The sequence below is a fragment of the Coccinella septempunctata genome, chromosome 1 (genome assembly GCF_907165205.1).
Source record: "Coccinella septempunctata chromosome 1, icCocSept1.1, whole genome shotgun sequence".
NCBI lineage: Eukaryota > Metazoa > Arthropoda > Insecta > Coleoptera > Coccinellidae > Coccinella > Coccinella septempunctata.
The window spans coordinates 10,296,843-10,319,883 of record NC_058189.1 but is presented as its reverse complement, the minus strand read 5'-3'; the positions used below and the strand labels follow the sequence as shown (position 1 = coordinate 10,319,883).

At 33.9% G+C, this 23,041-nt stretch overlaps 1 protein-coding gene across 3 annotated transcripts in view; it reads right to left on the bottom strand.

Moving 5' to 3' along the window:
- Nucleotides 1-23,041, bottom strand: part of LOC123307809 (phosphatidylcholine:ceramide cholinephosphotransferase 2-like) — a 98,093-nt gene that overhangs the window by 60,787 nt on the left and 14,265 nt on the right. The window contains exon 2 of one of the 3 annotated variants that reach the window (XM_044890254.1): nucleotides 20,317-20,535. In XM_044890254.1, the coding sequence (XP_044746189.1) occupies nucleotides 20,317-20,535 (219 nt within the window). Of the gene's footprint in view, nucleotides 1-3,506; nucleotides 3,673-12,622; nucleotides 12,697-20,316; nucleotides 20,536-23,041 lie in introns of those variants that run through there. The other 2 variants (XM_044890277.1, XM_044890284.1) reach the window with 2 other exon arrangements.

The following is a 23,041-nucleotide window of genomic DNA, read 5'->3' as shown; positions in this document are numbered from 1 at the left end:
TTTGAAATATGTTGAATTTCAAAATCGTCTCAAGTCACCCGAATCTACGGTTGTCAACTGGCAAGTTGTGGTGCTAATTTTATTTGTGTTCTGTGGTGCTAATGCTACTATGCACAGTAGCCACTTGTGCACAAGCTATACTGAGTACACGTGACGAGTTTACAAGCTAGCTCGCGCAAAAGCGTGTAATATCGCCGGCGGTTCAACTTCTTCTTAATCTTCTTTATAATCAGCTACACTGGGAGAGGTTACAAACTACAAGCCGCCTTTTTCACACGCAGCTCACCATTCTTGGTTTATCTGAAAAAGAGCTCGGAAATGTGTCATCCTAGCTGCTATAGTTCTCGAGGTTCCTTCAGTAGAATTTTGCCCACCCTGTACACACAATAATAATAATAATAATAATAATATTTATTGATTCCATTAGATTACATATATAACGTAATATATGTAATATATTAATATTTCCCAATTGGTCAGTAATCAACTAACTGTAAAGTCCCCGGCAGTTCAACTTTTTCCAGAGTTTACAAGGATTGCATCGAGTACACTCGAGCTAGTTTACAAACTGCTTGTGAAAATGCCTTTAAACTTCCATTAAATGATTCACTGACATCTGCTGACAAATGCTTGTCGGGAATACAGGTTATTCCTTTTTTCATTCTTGGTGATCTAATCACCCCAATTCACTTTTATTGGCAGTATTGACACATTCCACTCTGTATAGTACGAAAAGTTGGGGTTATGACGTTCGTCAAAACATTTTTGGGTTTTAAATCAGCGTTGTTGTCCATTCCACGGAAAAGTTACAGTAATTACGTATTTTATCACGTATGAAGTCGAAAATGTGACGAACATTATTGACGTTTATACAAACGGATTGAAGGCATACCAAATCTAGTTATTTGCTTGGAAAATACAAGAGATCAGTTTTCAAATATATTTATTTTTGCTATGGGAGAAAATTAAATTATTGACACATAATATGCAGTAACTTGAGGAGAGTTAATGTTGGTTATCTTCTTTGGCTAGAGGTTGAATGCGCTACATCAGTTGTAGATTTAAAAAAATCAACCCGAAAATGAAATAATATGATGCAGTGATTTCACATGAATTAACAATTGACAAGACAACTGGCTCGAATTTATGGCTGTTTATTTTTAATATAATGATAATAATTATATATATTTATTGATCCCTTGAGTTAAGACATTTACAATGTATAGGACAAGTCAAATAAAAAATAGAAAAGTTAATTTTCTGGAATTTATTCGAGGATGACATTCATCGAAAATCCTGTAGGTAGAAACTTTTCGCATTCGTTCACCATAAAATAAAATTCTGAAATGTACCCACTATTTTGGGCCTTCCAATAGAAGGAAATTCCTTGTCATCTTTATTCACAATCTTTCTGATGGTGGAAACACTTGATATTAACGACATTTCATGAGTGCCAACCTTACTCCGTTCTAAACAAAAACTTGAGAAAATTATTTCATGGCCGAACCGAGTGCTAAAATGAAAGTGAATGGAGATTTTTTTATTGTAGCCCCTTTGAACCAGGATGACGGAAATCTGAGTCTGCAGGCTATGTATCTGTCATACTCTTATTGTAAAATCAGTCATATTATAATACGACTAGGCTTTTTCAATACGACTAGGCATATTGCAATATCACCGAAATAATCCAGGATCTCACAGTTTGACTGACAAGTTGAGGCGTATAATAATACGCCTGTTGCTCATTTGTCGTATGGTAAAAGGACTGACGACTTGTCATGCTAATTGTGCAATTTATGCAAAAATGAAGAAGAGTAGTAGTAGTGTAGTTCAATGGGCCAAAAAAAGCTGCAGAAAAAATGCAAAAGAAATTGAAACTTCTTGAGATAGGTCAAACCGTAGCAATCGAAGTTCCTATGTAGAGGACCACTGGATTCCAAAAATATCTTAGGAACCATAGTAAAAATCTCCAATGATATTTTTGTCCTATAAGCGATTTCTATGATTTGCCTGGTACACTGAGAGTCGTATTATAATACGACGTATTATATACAGTCATATTCTAAAAACATCACGTAGGTACAATAACAATAAGACTAAGAAGCGTCAGGCGTATTATAACACGTCACAAATAATCAGTCATATTTTCCGATTTTCGTTTACTTTGGTAGTTTTACAATTCGCCTAGTCATATTGAAAAAGCCTGGGCGTATTATAATAAGACTGATATTATGATAAGCCTGCGACATATCCAAATATAGTCGTTGAGTTCTTGGGGTCCTGAGGAACTGCATATCAGACTTGGTAAAACCAATCCACGTTATCCAAAATCCTCCACACCAATCAAAATTACACACAAAAACATCTATATTTAATCTCAGGGCCAATTTCACCAAGGATATAAACAGAGATTAGACGTAACGTCGCCGATTCATATCGATGACGCATCTTAACTTCAGTTAAAATGGATTGTCCCTGTGTTGTGTAGTTTTTTTAGCCTTCTCACTTCACTTCATAGACGAAGCAGATGTCAATGTTAGAAACAACAGTTTGTCTGAATTTCAATCTAAGTTTGAGTTAAGCGTTTACCGTTTGGTAAAATTAATCGTTGTTTTATAATCGCGGATTCAAAATTATTATTCACTTTAGGATCACCAATATGGGACGCGAGAAAAATTAGTCATCTTGCCTTTACAACCATTTCGGAACTCGGAAATGTTATTTAATGGAATCAACATATTATATCACATTAAGGGTTAAGGGTCATCGCCTGCACGTCAAAATATGAAGGATGAATTTTTATGTTTGTATTCTCACTACAGTAAGTAAAAGTAAAAAGGGTTAAACGCCGACATAGCTATTAATTATAACATGAAAAGAACTGGACTAGCAGAAATCTATCTTCAGACTGAGCCATAGAGGAGATAATTGACAGACCGGTTTCGCTATTATTTGATCTCATCGGTACCGCACAATTCAACCAACGATGCTCCCCAAATAGAGCAGAGGACCTTTTTTAATTCCAGAAGTAACAAAAAAACCGATGCAACTCATTTTGATTGGTATTTATTTTTATATTTAGATGAATATCCAAAAGACAATCCGGAATGATTTTCTACGAAGAATATAGTGAACCAAGCTTGAATCAGGAATGCACATTTCAAGTTTAAGATTCGTAAAGCAGATTTTGAAATATTGAAGGTTGCTAGTTTGTGGTTGTTATCTTTAAAATTCAGAATTCGATACAAATTGACATGTAGGTATGCGTTTTTTGTAAGAATCTGTTAGTAGTGTGCTTATATATCTAAATGTCAAAAGAGGTTTAGTACAGGTTAATTGTTTTTGGGCTGTTTACATTTTTTTAATCTTCATTTTCAACATTCCTTTTTGAATATATGTCGTAAAAAGCATCATCGCAAGTAACTCTAACTTGGCTTTTCGGAATGCTAGCGAAATGCAAATTAATTCATAGATCCACAATGTACTTCTCTAAGATAAGTACTTACTTTTCGTAAGAACCCATTTCGTTCACCTTAAAACCAACTCAGTTGAATTCACTCACTTTGTATTGTTCCGAACTTAATTTGATGATTCATTATTCATAGGCACATAAGAACTGTGGCGATATCAATAGTAAACCGATCTTTACGTGTAGGGTACGACCTCCTGATAATGTTATGGTGTTCAACAAACTGATTTGAAAAACATTTCGTCATTGCTTATAGGCTTGGATACAGCCCGAACAACCAAGCGATCAGACACAAACAGACAGAAATTATTGCGAAGAACAGGGATTCGAACCTCGATAGGAGGAAGATTTTTTGTTTTTATTTCTACATATCTAATTTATCAAATAGATAGAAGGCGAATATAATCTCTGAAATGTTCACCGCATCCTCTGTAGAGGTAAAGGTGAAGAAATTACAAGGATTTTATAATGCTTTTAGTATGTATAGCCAGCCACAGACACGGATAGAAGTCGGCGTGCATCATGCAACATCCAAAAAATGACAATCATCAAGCAGGGGCGGATGGGCTACCTCGAACCGGCCCGGGAATTTTCTTCCAGACCGGCCCACTTCAAGAACGAAAAAAGTACTTTTAAGGTGGGGGTTCAGTGGAGTAGCTAGCATTAGTTACCATGAAAAAAAAAATTTTGATGAGCAGCCCCTAAAGATGGCACCAAAAGCAATTTTCAAATGTTTTTTTACAATTCAGAAAAATGTCAAAAAATTGAGCAGACATTTTGTGGGAGCGAGAAGGCGATGAAAAAATTGGGCCATGTTCCCATATAATTGCAAGGGATATTAAAGAACACCTCTAAAATCGTTTCGCGAGAATTTTTTTTCTTATTCAAACAATACTTTCGAGAAATTAATTTTTGATTTCCTGCTTTAAGTTAAAGTTTTCACCTAGTTGGCGGATAGCATGCAGACATTATAGGGAAACACCAAAAAATTGGTATATAGAACAACTACTCAATTTGATTTTTGTACCTTTTCTGGTTTCTAAGAAAAAAATTAAATATTTGTTTTCATATGCTTTCCTCAGGAAGCTGTTTATAAACATGGGCTGCTCAAAAAAAAAAAATATTATATGAAAGACCCACTGTTTTTCGACTATAAATCGACCCTTAAATTAACTACTTCTTTACAATCTGCATTATGTTAGTTTTATATTTATTTCAATCCATTTTATGTCAAACAACTCTGAGTAAATAGAATCAACGAAAAATGTATCTATGTTGTCTATAGGTATGGTTGAAAAAATGAAAATTTTCAAATTTTCTTACATTTGACATCAAGTATTTTTTGAACCATACACAACATGGATACATAGTTTCGATTTCAAATTTCCTATAGCGAGCAAGCTCCTGTCAAATAATATTAAATAAAGTAATAAAGTAAAGTTTGGTAGTGTGATATTAAAAACAGAGGTTTAATATCACATAACTGAACTTTACTTTCACACCCCGTGTCCCATAGAATGGCAACTTAAAACAATCGTATAAGGCAAGTTCAGCATAATAATCATACAATCACGTGTAGAGTTTTTTGCAACTTCTGTATTTCATTACGTTTCAAGCCACCGTGTTTATGCCAGTAGTTCAGGAATAATTTATTTTTATCAATATTATTTTCAAAACTTATTGAAACATATATTTATTGGTATTTTCCCAATATTCATTTCGAATTGGTTTTCAATATTTGTAAAAATAAAAATATCGAAGTCAAATATGTTCCGCCGAAGACAAAAAAATGGTAGGAACTGACCAGCCCTCTGGTCCAACAATCGACCGGCCCACCGGGAATCTTCCCGGTTTCCCGGTGGTCCCATCCGCCCCTGTCATCAAGGCACGTGTGTGGACATGGATGTTGAATGTTCTCCGTCATTCATCTCTTCCGAAACATCCCGAAAAATTGATGAAGCGCATACAATGAACGTCGTCCGTGTATCGACGAATTAGCTGGGCATACACTGTCATTATTTTTGAGATGATTTTGAAGAGGACACGCTTTTCGGCATGATATAACGTGCCTGTATGACTCACACATGTGTAATATCAACCGGGAGAGGATTTAAGAGATGATTTTATCTTGAGTGTGGCGAACCCCGTTCCAAGCTACCACCCAAAGATTATAGAGTAGAAAGATAGAAAACGAAGCGACTAAAGTGATGTGAGCGCCATCTGTGTTTCAAATGTGTTTTTAAGGCCCTAAAACTGGTTAAAATTTTAATTCGAGGGACATGAAATTTTTCGAGATGTCAGAGTCATATGGCCATTTTGATCAAACAGGTTTTGAATGTTTTGATTCTCGTATTCAGAGACAACCTCGTATCGCCTTTTGTTTTTCGAGCCCGTTCTAGTTGCTGATTATTGAAATTTGTGTCTAATTTCTTGGCGAAAACCTCAGAATATCGTTCGAAAATTCTTGTATGGTGAAGAACTGTGGATCAAATAAAACGAATTTTACTAAGGAAAATGGGAATGTAAGTATTAAAACTGGTAACAAGTGACTCGGTCATTCATTGATTTTTATTTTTAGTGCTACGAAGTGGATAAAATTTTTAGGGCGTAAAGGCCTGCAAACACTACTGACTACACCATGTGCAATGAACATTTTCCTGCAAGTCGATTGAGAACTGTTCATCCACGTAAATTGTTGTATGCAGGAAGCATCCCTTACATGAAGGGCTCATTTAGGGGAAATTATGACTTTTATATGTCCATTCAAAGATTCTCAATTGCCTTCAATATATTCAGAAATGCAAAAGTTTTATGGATTTCGATTTGGGAATCGGGTGACTGTCAAATTGTCGTTTGGAAAGTCACAGTTTTATAAAACCTTCTGTACGTGTTCATTCGTCAATCAATTTGTATATTGTGTCATAAAGAGACCATACCATGAAGAAATCATGAAAAAGCATGAAGAAATTATATTGACGGGCTTGAATACAGGTCTTGTATACCTCTGTAAGGTTTTTTCCAATAGTGGTTCTGAAAATTTTGTAAATAATATGTAAGTAACGGAAATGTGTATCCTATGACGTTAAATTGAATATTGGTTCATATCAATTTCTGATATAAATTGTACAAATTCAACTCGGTTTATTAATTCAAAACGTTTTCGCAGAAAAAACACCTTTGACGTACCTAACCATGTACTCTTGTATCCTAGTCAGAGCTCTATTCGTTGTCCATAATTTCAAATTTTTGTAAATTTTTTATAGATTGCAAATAAAAATTTATCACATCCAACAGCGTATTTCATTGATACCAATCGATTCCAAACAATGTTCAGATGAAAACTAACATCCTGGTCACAAAACAAAACCATCCTTTTGTTTTGTCGCTCAGGATGTTTGTTTTCTGGTCTCAACAAGGTCAATATTGAAATTCAATACAAGGAATAGAATTCGAATTTCGCGCCTCTCAATTATAAAACAGAAAACTGTTATTAAACAGTTTTTCTGTATTGATAATACGTTTTCAGCGCCATCTCATTGTCAAATGTGTTCATTTACTGCCCACTATTTCAATTTTTGTAAATTTTTTATGAATTGCAAATAAACATAATATAGCACATCCAACAGCGTTTTTCGTTGATATCAATTGATTCCAAACAATGTTTAGATGAATACTAACATCCTGATCACAAAGCAAAACGATACTTTTGTTTGTCGCTCAGGATGTTTGTTTTCTGATAGAAACAAAGTCAATATTGGAATGCAATACGAGAAATAGAATTCGAGTTTCGCGCCCCCCAATTAAAAAACAGAAAACTGTTATCAAAAAGTTTTCCTGTATTGACAGTTCGTTTTTAGCGCCATCTCATTGTCACGCGTGTTTTCACTGGCCAAAATGTAGTCGGTTTTTAGTACTGGCGATATGAGGGTGTTTCCTATCTTTCTACTCTATAATCTTTGCTACCACCCATTTGTTATTTTGTCCTCGAGCCTTTGCAGGGTACGCTTCTCTATGTAAATTTTTGAGATGAAATTGGATTACAAAGCATAGCTGATTTCCGTCAATTCACAAAGGAATTCATAACACAATTTATCGAGATATATAAATCTCATCCAGCTTTATGGAGAGTAAAGTCCAAAGAATACATCAATAGGAATTCAAAAAACAAAGGGTACGATGAATTAGTGGAGGTGTATCGCACAATTGATCCTGAAGCGAATCGAGACTATGTTTTAAAAAAAATTCAATGTTTGAGAGGTTCCTTTCGTGAAGAATTAAAGAAAACTGAGGGTCCAGTCGTCGTGAATCCCTCTGAAAATTACTAAATGCCTACATTCCCTTCCGAATGACATTTTTTATGACTTTTTACGCCCATACACACACGCTTTTTCCATTGAGATGATCTGAATTAATTCATCACGTGGGCGACGACAGTTTTTTAGCCACGCCATACTTTATGGGATGATAACCGCCACGTCCCCACGACTCATCACGAGCCATGATTTTCCAAGGAGAAGAATTAGGGAATATGCATACAGTAAAATGTGTGTCAAGTTGGCTAAGCACTTTTCAATTCTCGACAAACAAAATTTGCGTTGAATTGTGATGTGGCTGTGCTACTTTGCGCCATTGAAATGCTTTTTTTATTCCATACGGTTCTCAAGAAGGCTGTAGAATACAAAATGTATGAAATGGGCTATGGGCCAGCCCAACACTTTTAGAAAAAATGGCTGAAATTACCTCTTATTTCACCGAAAATCGAAAATGCAAAAAAAAGTTAGCCCAGTATACTTCATTCACTTTTATTTTAGTAGTCGGTTGGCCATGGAAATTTGGCACATTTCACTCTGTATAGTACGAAAATGTGGGGTTATGAAGCTTGTCAAAACATTTTTGGGTTTTCAATCAACGCTATGTTGCCCGTTCTACGTAAAAGTTTCTGTTATTACGTATTTTATCACTATGTCGAATCTCTTCGGAAAATACGTGACGAATATAATTGAAGTTTATACAAACTGATTGAAGTCATATCAAATCCAGTTATTTGCATGGAAAATACAAGAGATCAGTATAATATCCTAATATGCACTAGCTCGAGGAGAGTTAATGTTCGTTATCTTCTTTGGCTTACATAATTTGTAGATTTCAAAAATATTAATTCGAAGATGAAATGCATATGATGCAGTGGTTGGGAATGGGTATCTCCCGAAGGAATTAACAGATAATTACAAGAATGTTAAATTCTTCAACAAAAATTATCTTGCATCAATATAAGTAAAATGAATTGAAGGAAGTTTCAAGTTAAGATGAACTTCACATGAATAAACAAGTTACAGGGCAACTTGCGCGTATTTGTGGCTATTCATCTTAATACATTGATGAATTAATAATAATTACATATAGGTATTTATTAGTACCTTAAGACATTTACATTGTATAGGACAATTAAAATGAAAAATAGAAAAATCCATTTTAGGGAACTTATTCTCCGATGACATTTATCGAAATCATGTAGTAAACTTTTCGCATTAATTCACTCGAACATAAAATTCTCAAATGCCACCACTTTTTTGGGACTCCCATGCAATAGAAGGAAATTCTTTGTCATCCTCTTCATTCACAATCTTTCTGATTGTGGAAATATTCAGCTGAAATATATGTCGGTTAGATTCAGATGAAACATTATATAAATTCTCTTACATTGAATATGTTTGCTACCGTCTAACGTATTGTGGATTTTAGAATATCAGGGTATAACTATTTGAATGAGCAGACTTGAATTCTAAATAGCACTTCCTGTAACCCTGTCTCTTTTTTCAATCACTTTCGGTATTTTCGTAATAAAAAATGATATTAGTTGTGGCAACGGCGTTATGACATTAACGACATTTCATGAGTGCCAACCTTACTCCGTTCTAGTTACAAAAACTTGAGAAAATTATTTCATGGCCAACCGACTGCTAAAATAAATTTGAATGAAGTATAGGTACTTTTTTTTATGTTCCTAAATATGAGTGGAGACATTTGTGCCCTAAGTATTTTTTCGAAAATTCATTGAATTTTCCGGCAAGTCGAGAAAATGAAAAAAAAATTAAAACAGCAATTCGATTATGAAACTGGACGTTAGAATTTTATGAAAATACTAAATACTAAGAACTATTTTTTTCAATCACAGGGCCAATTTGTGATTAAAGATAGGGTTTTATTCCTCCCATATTAATCCTAGATTAATTCATTCTCACCTCTAATTGAAATTATTCTAAGTAATTAATCGAAAACCTCAGTAAATGTAAATTAAAACATTTTTTTCACAAAATTAGTACCTATTACTTAGAAGAAAAATTCATGATTTTTTTTCAACTAGAGGGGGTTCATTCTGTGTTATAGAAATTATGTAAAAAAAAAATGTTTCTGAGGTTTTCGATGAACTACTTAGAATAATTTTAATTGGGGTTGGTAATACAGTAATCATTAACCCAATAACGCATCATCGTATGATATATCATACATCAAACACTTCAGGCTTTGAGGTTAGATAATAAAGTCAAGAAAACAAACAGCGCTGCGTTTCTTGTGTTTACTGATTTATTTATCTTCACTTTTAATATTGAAGTAGTGCTAGTGAGTGATTTTTCAATTTAGCCGATATCACCAACAATTTTTCTGGCTCCCAATATTTGGAATGATCAAAATGTCTTTGAGGTAAGTTTCTCAGGTTATAATAAGTAAAATATAGATCAAATGAAATTTTTTTCTATTACAAGTTGTTCCAATACTTGTTCTTAAGAATCTCATATAGCAAAAATGATAATTTTTATAAAACTCATTGTATCAAATACCCTTTTTTGGATGCGTCATTCATATGAGCTAAAATTGCTATCCTCAATGACAAACTGGCTCTGTGAAAAAAGTTCGAAAATCGGCAATTTGAGGTATTTTCATAAAATTCTAATTATTTTGGAAACTGTATATTTTTGCTCAATTGATAGTGTCATTCTATAGTATTTGTATAGTCGGTATAAGTCAGCACATGTAGCACGTAGCCACCTTATTAACGAAACATCTATACTCCATTCACATTTATTTTAGCAGTCGGTTGGCCATGAAATAATTTTCTCAAGTTTTTGTAACTAAAACGGAGTAAGGTTGGCACTCATGAAATGTCGTTAATGTCATAACGCCGTTGCCACAACTAATATCAATTTTTATTACGAAAATGCCGAAAGTGATTGAAAAAAGAGACAGGGTTTCAGGAAGTGCTATTTAGAATTCAGGTCCGCTCATTCAAATAGTTGTACCCTGATATTCTATAATAAAATCCACAATACGTCAGACGGTAGCGAACATATTCAATGTAAGAGAATTTATATGATGTTTCATATGAATCTAAATGACTTATATTTCAGCCGAATATTTCTACAATCAGAAAGATTGTGAATGAAGAATTTCTTTCTATTGGGAGACCCAAAAAAATGGTGGCATTTGAGAATTTTATGTTTGAGTGAATTAATGCGAAAAGTTTACTACAAGATTTTCGATGAATGCCATCGTAGAATGAATTCCCGGAAATTGATTTTTCTATTTTTCATTTGACTTGTTCTATACATTGTAATTGTTTTAAGGTACCAATAAATACCTAATTATTATTATTATATCAATGTATTGAGATGAACAGCAACAAATACGCGCTAGTTGTCCTGTTAATTGTTTAGGTATTCATGTGTAATTTTTGTTCAAAGTTCATCTTGACTTGAAACTTCCTTTAATTCCTTTTAGTTACATTGATGCAAGACGATTTCTGTTGAAGAATTTTACATTCTTGTAATTATCTGTTAATTCCTTCGGAAGATACCCATTCCCAACCACTGCATCATATGCATTTCATCTTCGGGTTAATATTTTTTAAATCTACAACTGATGTAACGTATTTAAATTTTAGCCAAAGAAGATAATTAACATTAACTCTCTTCAAGCTAGTGCATATTATAATATTATACTGATCTCTTGTATTTTCCATGCAAATAACTGGATTTGGTATGCCTTCAATCAGTTTGTATAAACTTCAATTATATGTTCGTCACATATTTTCCGAAGAGATTCGACATTGTGATAAAATCCGTAATAACAGAAACTTTAATGTAGAACGGGCAACATAGCGTTGATTTAAAATCCAAAAATGACAAGCTTCATAACCCCACATTTTCGTACTATACAGAGTGAAATGTGTCAAATTTCCATGGCCAACCGAGTGCTGAAATAAAAGTGAATGGAGTATAGATTTGACGCAAGTTAAAAAGTGGAAAAGTTGTATGTGGAAAAACCAAATGCATTCAGTCCTACTCATATTTTTCTGGTATTTCCAAATTTGATATTATTGATGGAATATGGATATACAAGGTTATGTTAAGTTACGCTTCGAAACCTACTCATCAATTTTCTTAGGCCAAACCTGGAATCAAACTTTCGTTATTATTTTTGTGGACTCCACTATGAACAAAGAAACCAAATATTGAAAAAAAGTGTAGCCTGGTTCATAAGTTATGGTTGATTGAATAAATGTGGAAATCCGATAAATCACGCTGTATCTTGGTAAAAAAGGACCTCGGTATCCTCTATCTACCCTGTTTGTATGCGCATTTCCCAGTGAATCACCCTAGGGTGATAATACAGCTGTATTATCAAAATTGATTCCTCATAGGTAAACGTGCAGTTACGAAAACAAATTTGAAAATGGAGCTCTGCTGAAACATGGATGGTCATGGTCATTTTGGGAGGAATAAGAACAATATTTTTTGTCGCTATAGATAAAATTAAAAATGTCAAAGGTCAAGATATTTAGAAGAATCAATTCTCTCTTCATATTTAGAAAACTGTTCTTCTCAGAAAAACCTTGTAAATTAGGTAATTCAACTGATTTTGTTTTATCAAAGTTTTTTATCTCATTTCGATAAATGTATTGCACACCTAGATACATCCATTCCCGAAAACATCTTGAATTAGGTTTTCAGATGCAGTTCATTCGCCGATTCGTCTTTAATCAATACTGCTTTCCGCCAGTTATTATTGCTAATTTCTTAATATTTCCATATCTATTCAATATAATATATTCATGCATCTCAACTTTACAGCTGTACCTACTAGAATTGAACTCACCTCAAAAGGGCTCTTCTCCATTTTTCCCCTCTATCGACCACAACAAATTGAAGTTTCATGTTCGTTGACGGCGCCAGTTTTAACACTTTCCTTTGTTGATTTTTGTTCAAAAATTCTTATCGTTCCTACGCAGTTGCATACGATGAAATAATTTATTTATTTTTAGAAGGGGAAAAATCGGGAATTAAAGAAAAATATACCAAACTGAAAGAGCGTAGAGAGGAAAACAAAGAGTTTCGATAGAGTGAGGAAAAATAAATATATCATATGAAGGAAAGGGGTATGGTGCAAAAGAAATCTGAATTAATTGAGAAGTTGATTCAGATAACCATTCAAATATTGAAACTGTCAATTCAGAAAAAATGTTTACTAAACTCTCACTGAGATGAGAAGATTATACCAATTCTTTCTTTCCTATAGTGAAACACACTATAGTTGTTGACAGATCAGAGATGTAAGTAATTCCTGTTATGTTTGTGGAAATGAGCACACATGTATTAAAATAATGAAATTGTGTTAAACTTTTGTGAGCTCATAATCAAACATAGGAACAGAAAATGAGGTATAACAAGTAATCACTATGCAGCAAGCAAGGTATCAAGTAAATAAAAAGTAATTGTTGGTTTTATTGTACTAAAATTACTTCATTAAATCTCATTTCGGTTATAGCGTAAGACCTTTATTTCGGATACTTTTATTATGAATAAATCAAAGCGATAGTGGTGAAGATGTGATGACTTAACCATGATAAATATGCAACCTTTCTAGGGTTGAATAGTCAGGTCATGACCATTTTGTACCATTTGTCCTTCACAGAATATTTTTTCGATTTAAAAACTGAGAAACTTTCTTTGTTTCAAGAGAAATTCTTAATGTTTTATGTGTTCTGAATTATTTTTATCTTGGCTTTTTCAGTTTGTTGAGATGATACATTTCTGGCCTGACGGAGCAAAAGGTAACTGAGATTTAATAAACTTGTAACATCGATTTTTTTGCTGGCCCTATTTCCCGTGATGATATTTGAATTTTTTTTCTTATTTGTATGAAAACTAATAATGACCAGAATCAAGAATGAAAGTCTCATCAATGAAGGCCCCCAAACGATTCGTTTTAGAGATACAGGCTGTTGATGTCTGGATTTTCTCAAAGCAATTTCCCATAGCATTTTCATTTATCACGATATTCAGCAAAAAATCGGCTTCTATATTACATTTCGAGATTCAAATTATATGACAAGTCAATTGACCATAACATTTTTGTGATGCTAGTTCGAAAATAAAAAAAATATTCAGGGTGAGTCTTTGACAAGTACAAATATTTTAACAGTAGATTCTTGAGGTCAAAAGAAACACGTTTTTTTCTATACCATTTTTTTCTGATTCGGTCATGATGAAAAGATATAGCCAAAACTACCTTCAGAATAACTAGCTAAATCTGTGACACTACACATCTGTGGATGTTTTAAAAAGAGTTGCATTCGGTCAAATTACCCAATTTTTCGAATTTCACAAATATTTTTTAATTTTGAACATCAAATTCGGTACTCGAAAACGGCGCATTATACGAGAAAATATTTTATTTCACGAAACATTCAAAAATTCATTAGGTAGCGTCCAACTCAGTTTCTAGAGTTGGGTTCTTTGAATTTTTGATATTTTTATGGTATGTAATGGTCATAATGAGAAAACAAAAACACGTGGGTGTTATCTTTTGTTCGAAAAAGATTTAAGTATCTAATAAATGAGGAACTTTATTCCAAAATTCAATTCATTCGATAAAACCGTTTGTGAGATAGATCCAAAAATAACATTTTTTTTATGGCTTTTCAACAGGCTTTTTCTTTTGAATCGAGCCGATTCGGAAAAAATGACCTCAAGAATATATTTGTACGAGTCAAAGTCTCACCCTGTATAACTTTCTTTCCGCAAATGCTTTGTTTCTGGAGGGTAAACTGAGTACTTATTCATTGCTCTGAAACTGATCGAGGTATGCGAATGAAATTTGTTAGGTTTTAAGCAGAACCTAGTTATGCCACATTTTTTGATATGCAATTAATTTTATTTTCGTCATTAGCGCGCATACGGTTGATAATCTTAACTTTTCAAAAGCAAAATAATGTACACCACTGAGTTATTTCAATCTAAATCTAATTTTTGAATTCACCGCTTGTTTATGACAAAAAATTTTTCATGTCCTTTTTCATTTCTAAAATACATTATTTAGTAGCTAATAAGACAATCAACGAGGAAGGTCTTTTTAAACATTTGCTGTAGTTTTAAGACTATCTACTAATTTTGGATTGATGTTGCCGATACTTGATGAAAATCTACGTGTTGCGCTATCACAATAATATTTTCAGGTGGGTGAAGGTAAACTGAAGGTAAACTAGAGGAAGTTTACTTGCACCCACCTGAAGATGCTATTGTGAATACGAAACACTTGTCGTTGTTAAAAATTCATTTTTGTGAAAATCGTATAATGTGTGTTGAGTTCATTTACTTATTAGTGTTATTTTCTCTTATTGTTCTGAACTTATGTTATTGTGTTGGAAGCTTGGAAGCACCAACATAAGATGTTGACTTCGATCAAAACCTGCACTTCAGAAAACATGCAACTACCATGAAGCAGGTGTGCATCAGCAGGAGTAAATACTTCAGAAGTTTGACATATAAAAACAAAGATATAAGTAGAAAAACAGCTACCCACATATACAAGGCAATATGTCGCCCTTTATTGGAATACTGCCACCCAATATAGATACCTTTCTGCACAATGATTATTATTAATTCTTGATAATGTACCTACTAGAGAAATTAAAAATACGCGCTAAAATGTTGTATTTTTGTGTCATAAAGCGGCACGAAATTTTTTATCATAAATTGAACAAAGAATTCAAAAATGGATTTTTGTTCGAAATATCTCAGTGGCGTACCACTTTTTACATTCGAAAATTTGAGATCATGGGCGCCAATGATAAACATAAAATCTCTACGTGTTTCGGAGCAATAAATAAGAAACCACTTGAAGAGAAAAAATTTAACCTGTGTATCTCGGAAAACGAAGCGTTTGCGGACTGTCATGCAGGTGTATTTTTTCAGAACTATAAACAGAGAATCCCAGAACCAAGTATCTCAAAGAAAAACGTAAATTTATTGATATTTAGTGGAACAATCAAACAAAATCAACTGGTGTAATTATCAAATTAATTTTTGCTACGAATTTGGAAGAAAAAAATATGGATTTAATTTTATTCCTTATTTTAGTCGCCCTGCATCTGCGAGGTAGGACGCATTTCAACAATTGGTACCTACGTTAAAACTTTCCGCCTCAAATTCAAAATAAAGAAACGACTCATCCGCTAATTTTGTGGGCCACTTTCATTTCAATTTATTGAAACGAAATTCCAGCGATGATCGAATCGATGAAATGTTTCTTAGATTATTCGAGATTCCTTCTGATTATTGCAGATTATATGAAGAGATGCATGAGGATGAGCGAAAAACGCTTTGTCATACTTGGACAAAATAAGCTTTGATATTCTCATTGAAATATGTATTTCAAAGAACAATTTCCAGCTATTGATAAGGCTGAAAAATTCATCCAGTCAAATTCCATAAAATTATAGCAGAATGATTTTTCACAGGATTTTTCACAGGCTTTTATTGCTGAAGAACGATTGTATTGAAACGTAACTCGATAAAATAGGGCGTATTTAATCTCAAATTCATCCACAAAAAATAGTGTTTATTACTGCAGTTCTCTAAATAAAATCCTTTCAGAAGCATATGAATCAGTGATAAACCGTACAAATATTTCGCATGATGTGTAATAATGTGAAGGTTGGGCTCAAAAGTGAATTCAAAATAACAAGAAATCAATTTACAATAACAGGGTGGTTTCTAGGGCCCAGTCAATGAGTTTTTTTATGAATGGGGCTTCAACCGAAATTTCTCTTCCGAATTCAATGAAACTCCTAACCTAACCCAAGAAATGAAAAGTTAATGAAAGCAGTAGGTGGTTTCATTGACAAATTTATTACCGCAATCTTGGTAGATTGAGGATATTATTTCAACGTATGCAACCACGATAACACAACCTGCTATCAACGCAGAACACACTCTTGATTTTATTGGAAGATTCCACTATTCACATTTGAGAACAGCACTTGACCGAATTTGTATGGCCTGACTTGGAGCCTTTTCGATTTGAGGTTATGTTGGCGTCCTGCGCGACGTATATGACGTCGTGAGCGTCCAGACGTCCCAGGGTTACGACGCCGGTTGGTCTGGTGCCAGAGGGGGATTTGAGTGAATTTGTTACCCTTTCAGAGCCCGAATACTAGGCGGAGTTGATCTTGTGAATAAATTGTTTTCTGGTTTTCTATTTTCTACTAAAAAATCCGCGGCTCCGCATATCAATCGAAAACTTAACACCATTTTTCACAAACCTTTGATCCTCAAATTTCGCTTCAAAACTTCCATCGATAACGAATTGACAGGTAAAATAGTGGAAGAGTACTTAATTTTGTAATTAGTTTATCAACTGCTGGAAATGGGCACCATTCACTTCCATGCAGTGATACGAGGATATATTGAAAAATTCTTAGCCTACTATAGAACCAAACAAAATTTCAACATCAAAATATTTTATTACTCTACATATTCTCCTTTAATTGGATACATTTATTACAGAGAACCTGCAACGTCTCTATGCCTTTCAAAAAAAATGTTTCTTCTTGTTCTGCAAACCAGACCTCCACAGCTTTTATTACCTCCTCGTTGGAAGAAAATTTACAACCTTTTAAACTTTCTTTCAGTTGAGATGGAGTCGGATGGAGCCAAATCTGGTGAATAAGGGGGGTGTTCTAGTAATTCAAACCTTAAATCATGAATTTTTTGCATGACAATACGAAGTTTGTGTGCGGGGGCGTTCTCCTGCAAAAACAAAACTTCTTTGGATAGCTTTCCGCGTCTTTCGTCTTTAATTTTTTCCGGTAGAGTGGTCAGTAATGTCAAATAGTATTCTCCGGTTATTGTTCTACCCTTATCCAAAAATCAATCATGATAACTCCATGCCAATCCCAAAAAACTGGAGCAAGAACTTTTCCAGCAGATTTTTGGACACGAAACTTCTTAGGTCTTGGAGAAAAACAGTGTCGCCATTCCACAGATTGTTGCTTTGTTTCTGGATCCTAGAAATGTACCCAAGTCTCATCCATATCAACAATTCGGTCTACATCCTTTTCAAATAGAGCACAGATCGAACACGATGCTTCTATCCTTGCACGCTTTTAGTCAACATTCAAACATTTGGGGATCCATTTTGCAGCAATTTTTCTCATGTCCAAATTTACGTGAACTATATGATGAACGCGTTCGTATGAAATATTCAGTGCTTCAAATACCCGTTTTAGCCCAATTTGACGTTCTGATAAAATCATGTCATGAACTGCATCGACACAGAAATTGGCCTTCCCAATCGGTCATCATCTTCAATCAATGAAATTAGGTGGTGCGCCATCTTGTTGGAAAATCATCGTTGAATGATCTTTTGCATTCTCCAATACTTACACGAGGGCTGGAAATATTGCGTTCTGCAATAGATCTAAATAAATTTGGCCATTGAGATCACCTGGTATAAAAAGGACCAATCGGATGGAAATGGAAATCACATAATCATGTGATTTCCATAAATACCCGCCCAAACATTCAATTTTTGGATAAGCAGAGTATCTATGCACCTCACGAAATAATCTTGGATTTTCATCTGACCAATACCGACAGTTATGCCGGTTTGCAATGCCGTTAAGGTAAAGTAAAATGAATACTCGTTCGAAAAACATATATCGAACATGTAGTTTTTATTACTGATAATCATTTCACTGACCACGATCGGGATCATCCTCATTCGGTTCCTGAACCAATCGTATCTTATGAGAATGGCATTCATGTTTTTTAAGAATTCTCATGATTATTGTGCGTGAAACACCAGATATCTAACATCGGACAATTTCCTAGTACTAAAGATCGGATCCATTGCTACATGACCCAAGACAGCCATGTCCCTCACTTCGTCTCTTTCATGCACCTTTTTCTTTCCGACCGAACTAGTAGCGTCAAAATAGGCAACCAGTTGCACAACGAAAGCAGCGGATAAATTTTTTCCAGGATGTTGTTCTTTAAATGAAGCCGCTTTTGTTCGGGCAGTCGTTTTATTTTAAATAATCTTATCATTTCCACCCTTTCTTCTGCGGAATACAACCTTTTAATTCTACTACAAATTTACAATCGCTTTGACACACTTGTAACGTTTTTAAAAATTCACTATAGATTAAGGTAAATCAAAAACATGGCCCGTCTACTTTTTTCGACGAAAAATTAACTACATAACTACTAAATATCTTTGAAATGTGTCGGATAGAAATAATATTCTCGAGATAATTTTTTTTCACTATTTTCGCTGTTATTTCTTTATCGACGGACATTTTGAAGCGAAATTTGGGGGTCAGATAGTACCCGATACATTCTTCAAAATTAGTTATCATTTTATCCCTATTCGAAATCAAGGGGTTGTGCCCACCCACGTTAGGGGGTTCAAGTTACGGGGATGAAAAAAGCGGAAAAGTTGTACGTTGTACCCCTTGAATCAGAAATTGACGGATCGGAGCGATTTTCAACATTTTCATTTAAAAGTCGGAAAATCGAGGGGTAAAATTTTCGTTGGACCTCCCTTTATAACGAACTCACTAATAAGTAAGGTAAAAAACACTTTTTTCAAAAGCACAATTCATAAATGCTTATTCTGTAATCTCCCAAAATATATCAAAATACATAGTTCCTACTGCTCTGTAGGATGGATATAGGTTTGTCCTATTGATTAAATTTTGATATTATCATCTTCCTTTAAGCAAAGTATTCTCAAATCGGACAGTTGTTTCGAAGAATCGAAAATCGAAATGCTTCTCCTTTGCCATTAAATATCCACTATCACTTGATATCAAAATTTTTGAGAAACATGTTCGATGAAGCATAATTACCCAACTGGTGAAAGATATGTGTGAATTTTAATATATATTCCTTGCCTCTATTCATATCATTCAGATTGTCAGATGCTCATATGGATTTGGATAAATAAACCAATGTTTGCAGGGATAAACTACAAACATATCATGAGGTATTTTCCATAAAAGTATTATTATTTTTTCCCTGTTGAACCATATTTTTATATGGATTCTCTTCCCTTATTCCTCTACCCTCCATTTATTATTCCATTTGCGATAATGGAACACCATTAATCGAACAAATCAGACAGAACTGACAATTCACTATACTCCTATACTTCCTATACCCAATAGGACGATTAAATTATTGAAATGATTTTTTTTTCGTCAATAACCTCTGGATATATTTCTAGGTCGATAAAAATGATCACTTATAATTTTTTCCGGGGATATACCTTCAAGTGTAGTAATAGAGTAATAAGGGGAGCCATGCTTCCTTCCCTAAATACCCATCAGTTATTGCTTTCGTTCAAGATCAAGTTGCAATATAATGTTATACACTTTTCACAGTGCATGAGGCTACTTGCTGAATGCAACTTTTTGCCTGAGCGTATCGAGTCTTATGTGAAGCAGATGACCAATTTTTGGGTATACCTACCACAGTTTCATCATAAAAAAAATAGAATTTACGTACCACTTTTGTATTTCTTCTTGATTGGCTGGTTTTATGACAAGTTGTTCCACGTACTGAAATTCATTTCTGGGCAACGAATATGCTGTCAAATCAAGATCACAGTTGGTCGTCCAAAGCTGATTCGTATTCGTCTCTGAATCTTTTGATTCTGAAGTCTTTGTAGTTTCGGAATTCAAGTCTTTACTTTCACTATTTTTCTCTTCGTCTTCGGCAGGACCACTGAAAAATTTAAAAAAATACAGCTGTAAAAATTGACTTCAGTCTTATTGCCTATTATGAGCCATATGGTTCAACCTCCGACCTTAATGACTGATAGTCCATTTAGTGAGGGGTTTTCAGGAAAGAAGAAGAAAAATTTCATATCACCATAATGTTTGATTATTAAAAAAATAAGAAAAATTTAGGCGAAGCTTGAATGATATAGGTATATTCATGTGCTATGATATTTTAAGCTTACAAAAACAATATAACGGCGCAATAAATAAAATTTTGAGAATATATACTATACACATTCTATGAGTGGGAATAATGATTTTTGCGAGAATTTTTTTGATGCCAATTTTACTAGTTGGCAATTAGTTCTCATTAAATTTCCTTAGTTTGAATCTGATTTCGACAAACTGAAAAATGTTCTTCTTCCATGTTCTATATACTTTGCCCTCAATTGCATCCAAACTTGCAGAAAACAGAAAATGAAATAAAAATGATTTAACTATTAAGTTAATCATTATTTATGAAAAATTCGTGGTCGAAAACAATTCTGTCCGACAGTTGACGGCGTCTGCAAGACTTAGAAACTGAAATAAATGAACTTCTAAAACTAGAAGTAGGTAAACACCTACCTATATACAAGTTCTTGCTAGGGACTGTTTTGAGTATAAATTGCGTTTCTTTTGACTTGTTCGATATTATAGATTCATCATAATGCGTGGTTGCTTAATTTCCTTTAAAAAATTTCTGCTCAGAGCATGGAAAATGGTTGTGAGGGACGCAGACGTCTCAAACGAAGAAAAAAGTGAAAATTTGAATTTAATGATTCCAACCATTGCATCCCCATCACAAAAAGTCTCCATCGATGATAAATTAATTATCAGCCACGGATCGGATGGTCTATCCATTTCCATAACTTAGGGTTGCCATTTATAGTAATTTATAGACAACAAGTGAGTTAAAAGAATGTTCATTCATGAGAGGAAGGATAAAGCCACAAGCTGTGGCATTACTGGCATTTGATAATTTCAAAACTTGCGAACTCCAAGATCAGAATTTTGTATTTTAACTGTCAGCCACCCAAAACAAATCATCGAAAAACGAACGTAGCAAATTTTACACAATGGTTTTTTAATAACGTGCGTTCAAAAAAATTCGTCGTCAAGTAGGCTATGAAATTTTGAAGGTATGTTCGGTGGCTGAACGTATGTCTTTCCTTGAATTACTTCATCTTCCCAAAATGTACACAATGATGACATTAACCTATATATCGTAATTTTGTACGGAAAGGCACTTTTCAGAAAAGGTTACCTGTAAATTTCACCCAATTTTCGAAAAGCATTTCTTTCATTGAGTAAGATGACAAGAATCCAAACAATCTGAGGCGGTTAGAAAAGTTCTTCGTAAAAATTTTAACCGTCCGTTCATATGTAAGAGACATGAATCTTGAATTGATCGTCGTAGTATTTTTTTTGTAAGAAGGTTCTAGTTACTTCAGTCATATGAATAAATCACAGTAAGATTCTCAATAAAATGTTTATTAATTCTCTATAAATATAGAATTGATTCAGTCATTACTGAAAATCCATGACTCAACTAAAAGAACTGAATTACATGAAAATAGCTATTGGACAATTTATTAAAATTCAATTCAGCTATAAAAAGGCATGATGCTTTCTCCTTCATAACGTTCTGCTATTGAAGTTCCATAAAAGAAAGTAGGTCCACATTTTGCCTTTGACTGATGCATACTGTCAGTATGCATCAGTTCAGTATGATACTGAACTCCAATTTTTCTCGGATGCTACAAGGTTAGGTAATCACAACCTTTTCAGTTTTCTGATAACATGTCAATCTTTATGGAAACAAATGGATATCTTTTTTCAAAATCAGGTGGCATATGTCAACGGATACTCCATCCACTTGAGATAAAATCTGAAGAGAGGTTTGTCGAGCTTCTGTCACCATGTTTTCATTATAACTGAACTCTAGAGTTTTCTTTTTTGGTACTCCACTTCCTTTTTTGTTTGAACATACCTGTTTCGTCAACACATCGCAAAACAGTACAATGGAAAAATTCATTCTTAATAATCTACAGCAACATAGGCTCCAATGAAGTCGCCGGAACAGAATATTTCCATTTTCCTTCAATTTTCTTTCCAATTTTGAAGTAGAATTCAATAGTAAAAGTCTTTCACACGCCCGTAAAAACCATCTTTATAATTTGCTGATAATTTTAATTCAACAACAACCCAAAATGCTAAAATGACAGTTCTCCTGGAAAATAGTAAAGCACGAGCTAAGAATTACGTTTAGACACGAAATATCGACGTTCAAAATTCCATAGCCTACTTGACGACGAATTTTTTTGAACGCACGTTATTTTCTCCTAACTGACGACATAGACATAGACAAGAAAAAAATCAACTGCAAAAAGTTATTCTGCATTAGCGAGTTTTAAATAATTGAAAAATTGTAAGTATATTATAGGGACTAAAGTGGCACTTTAAATTGA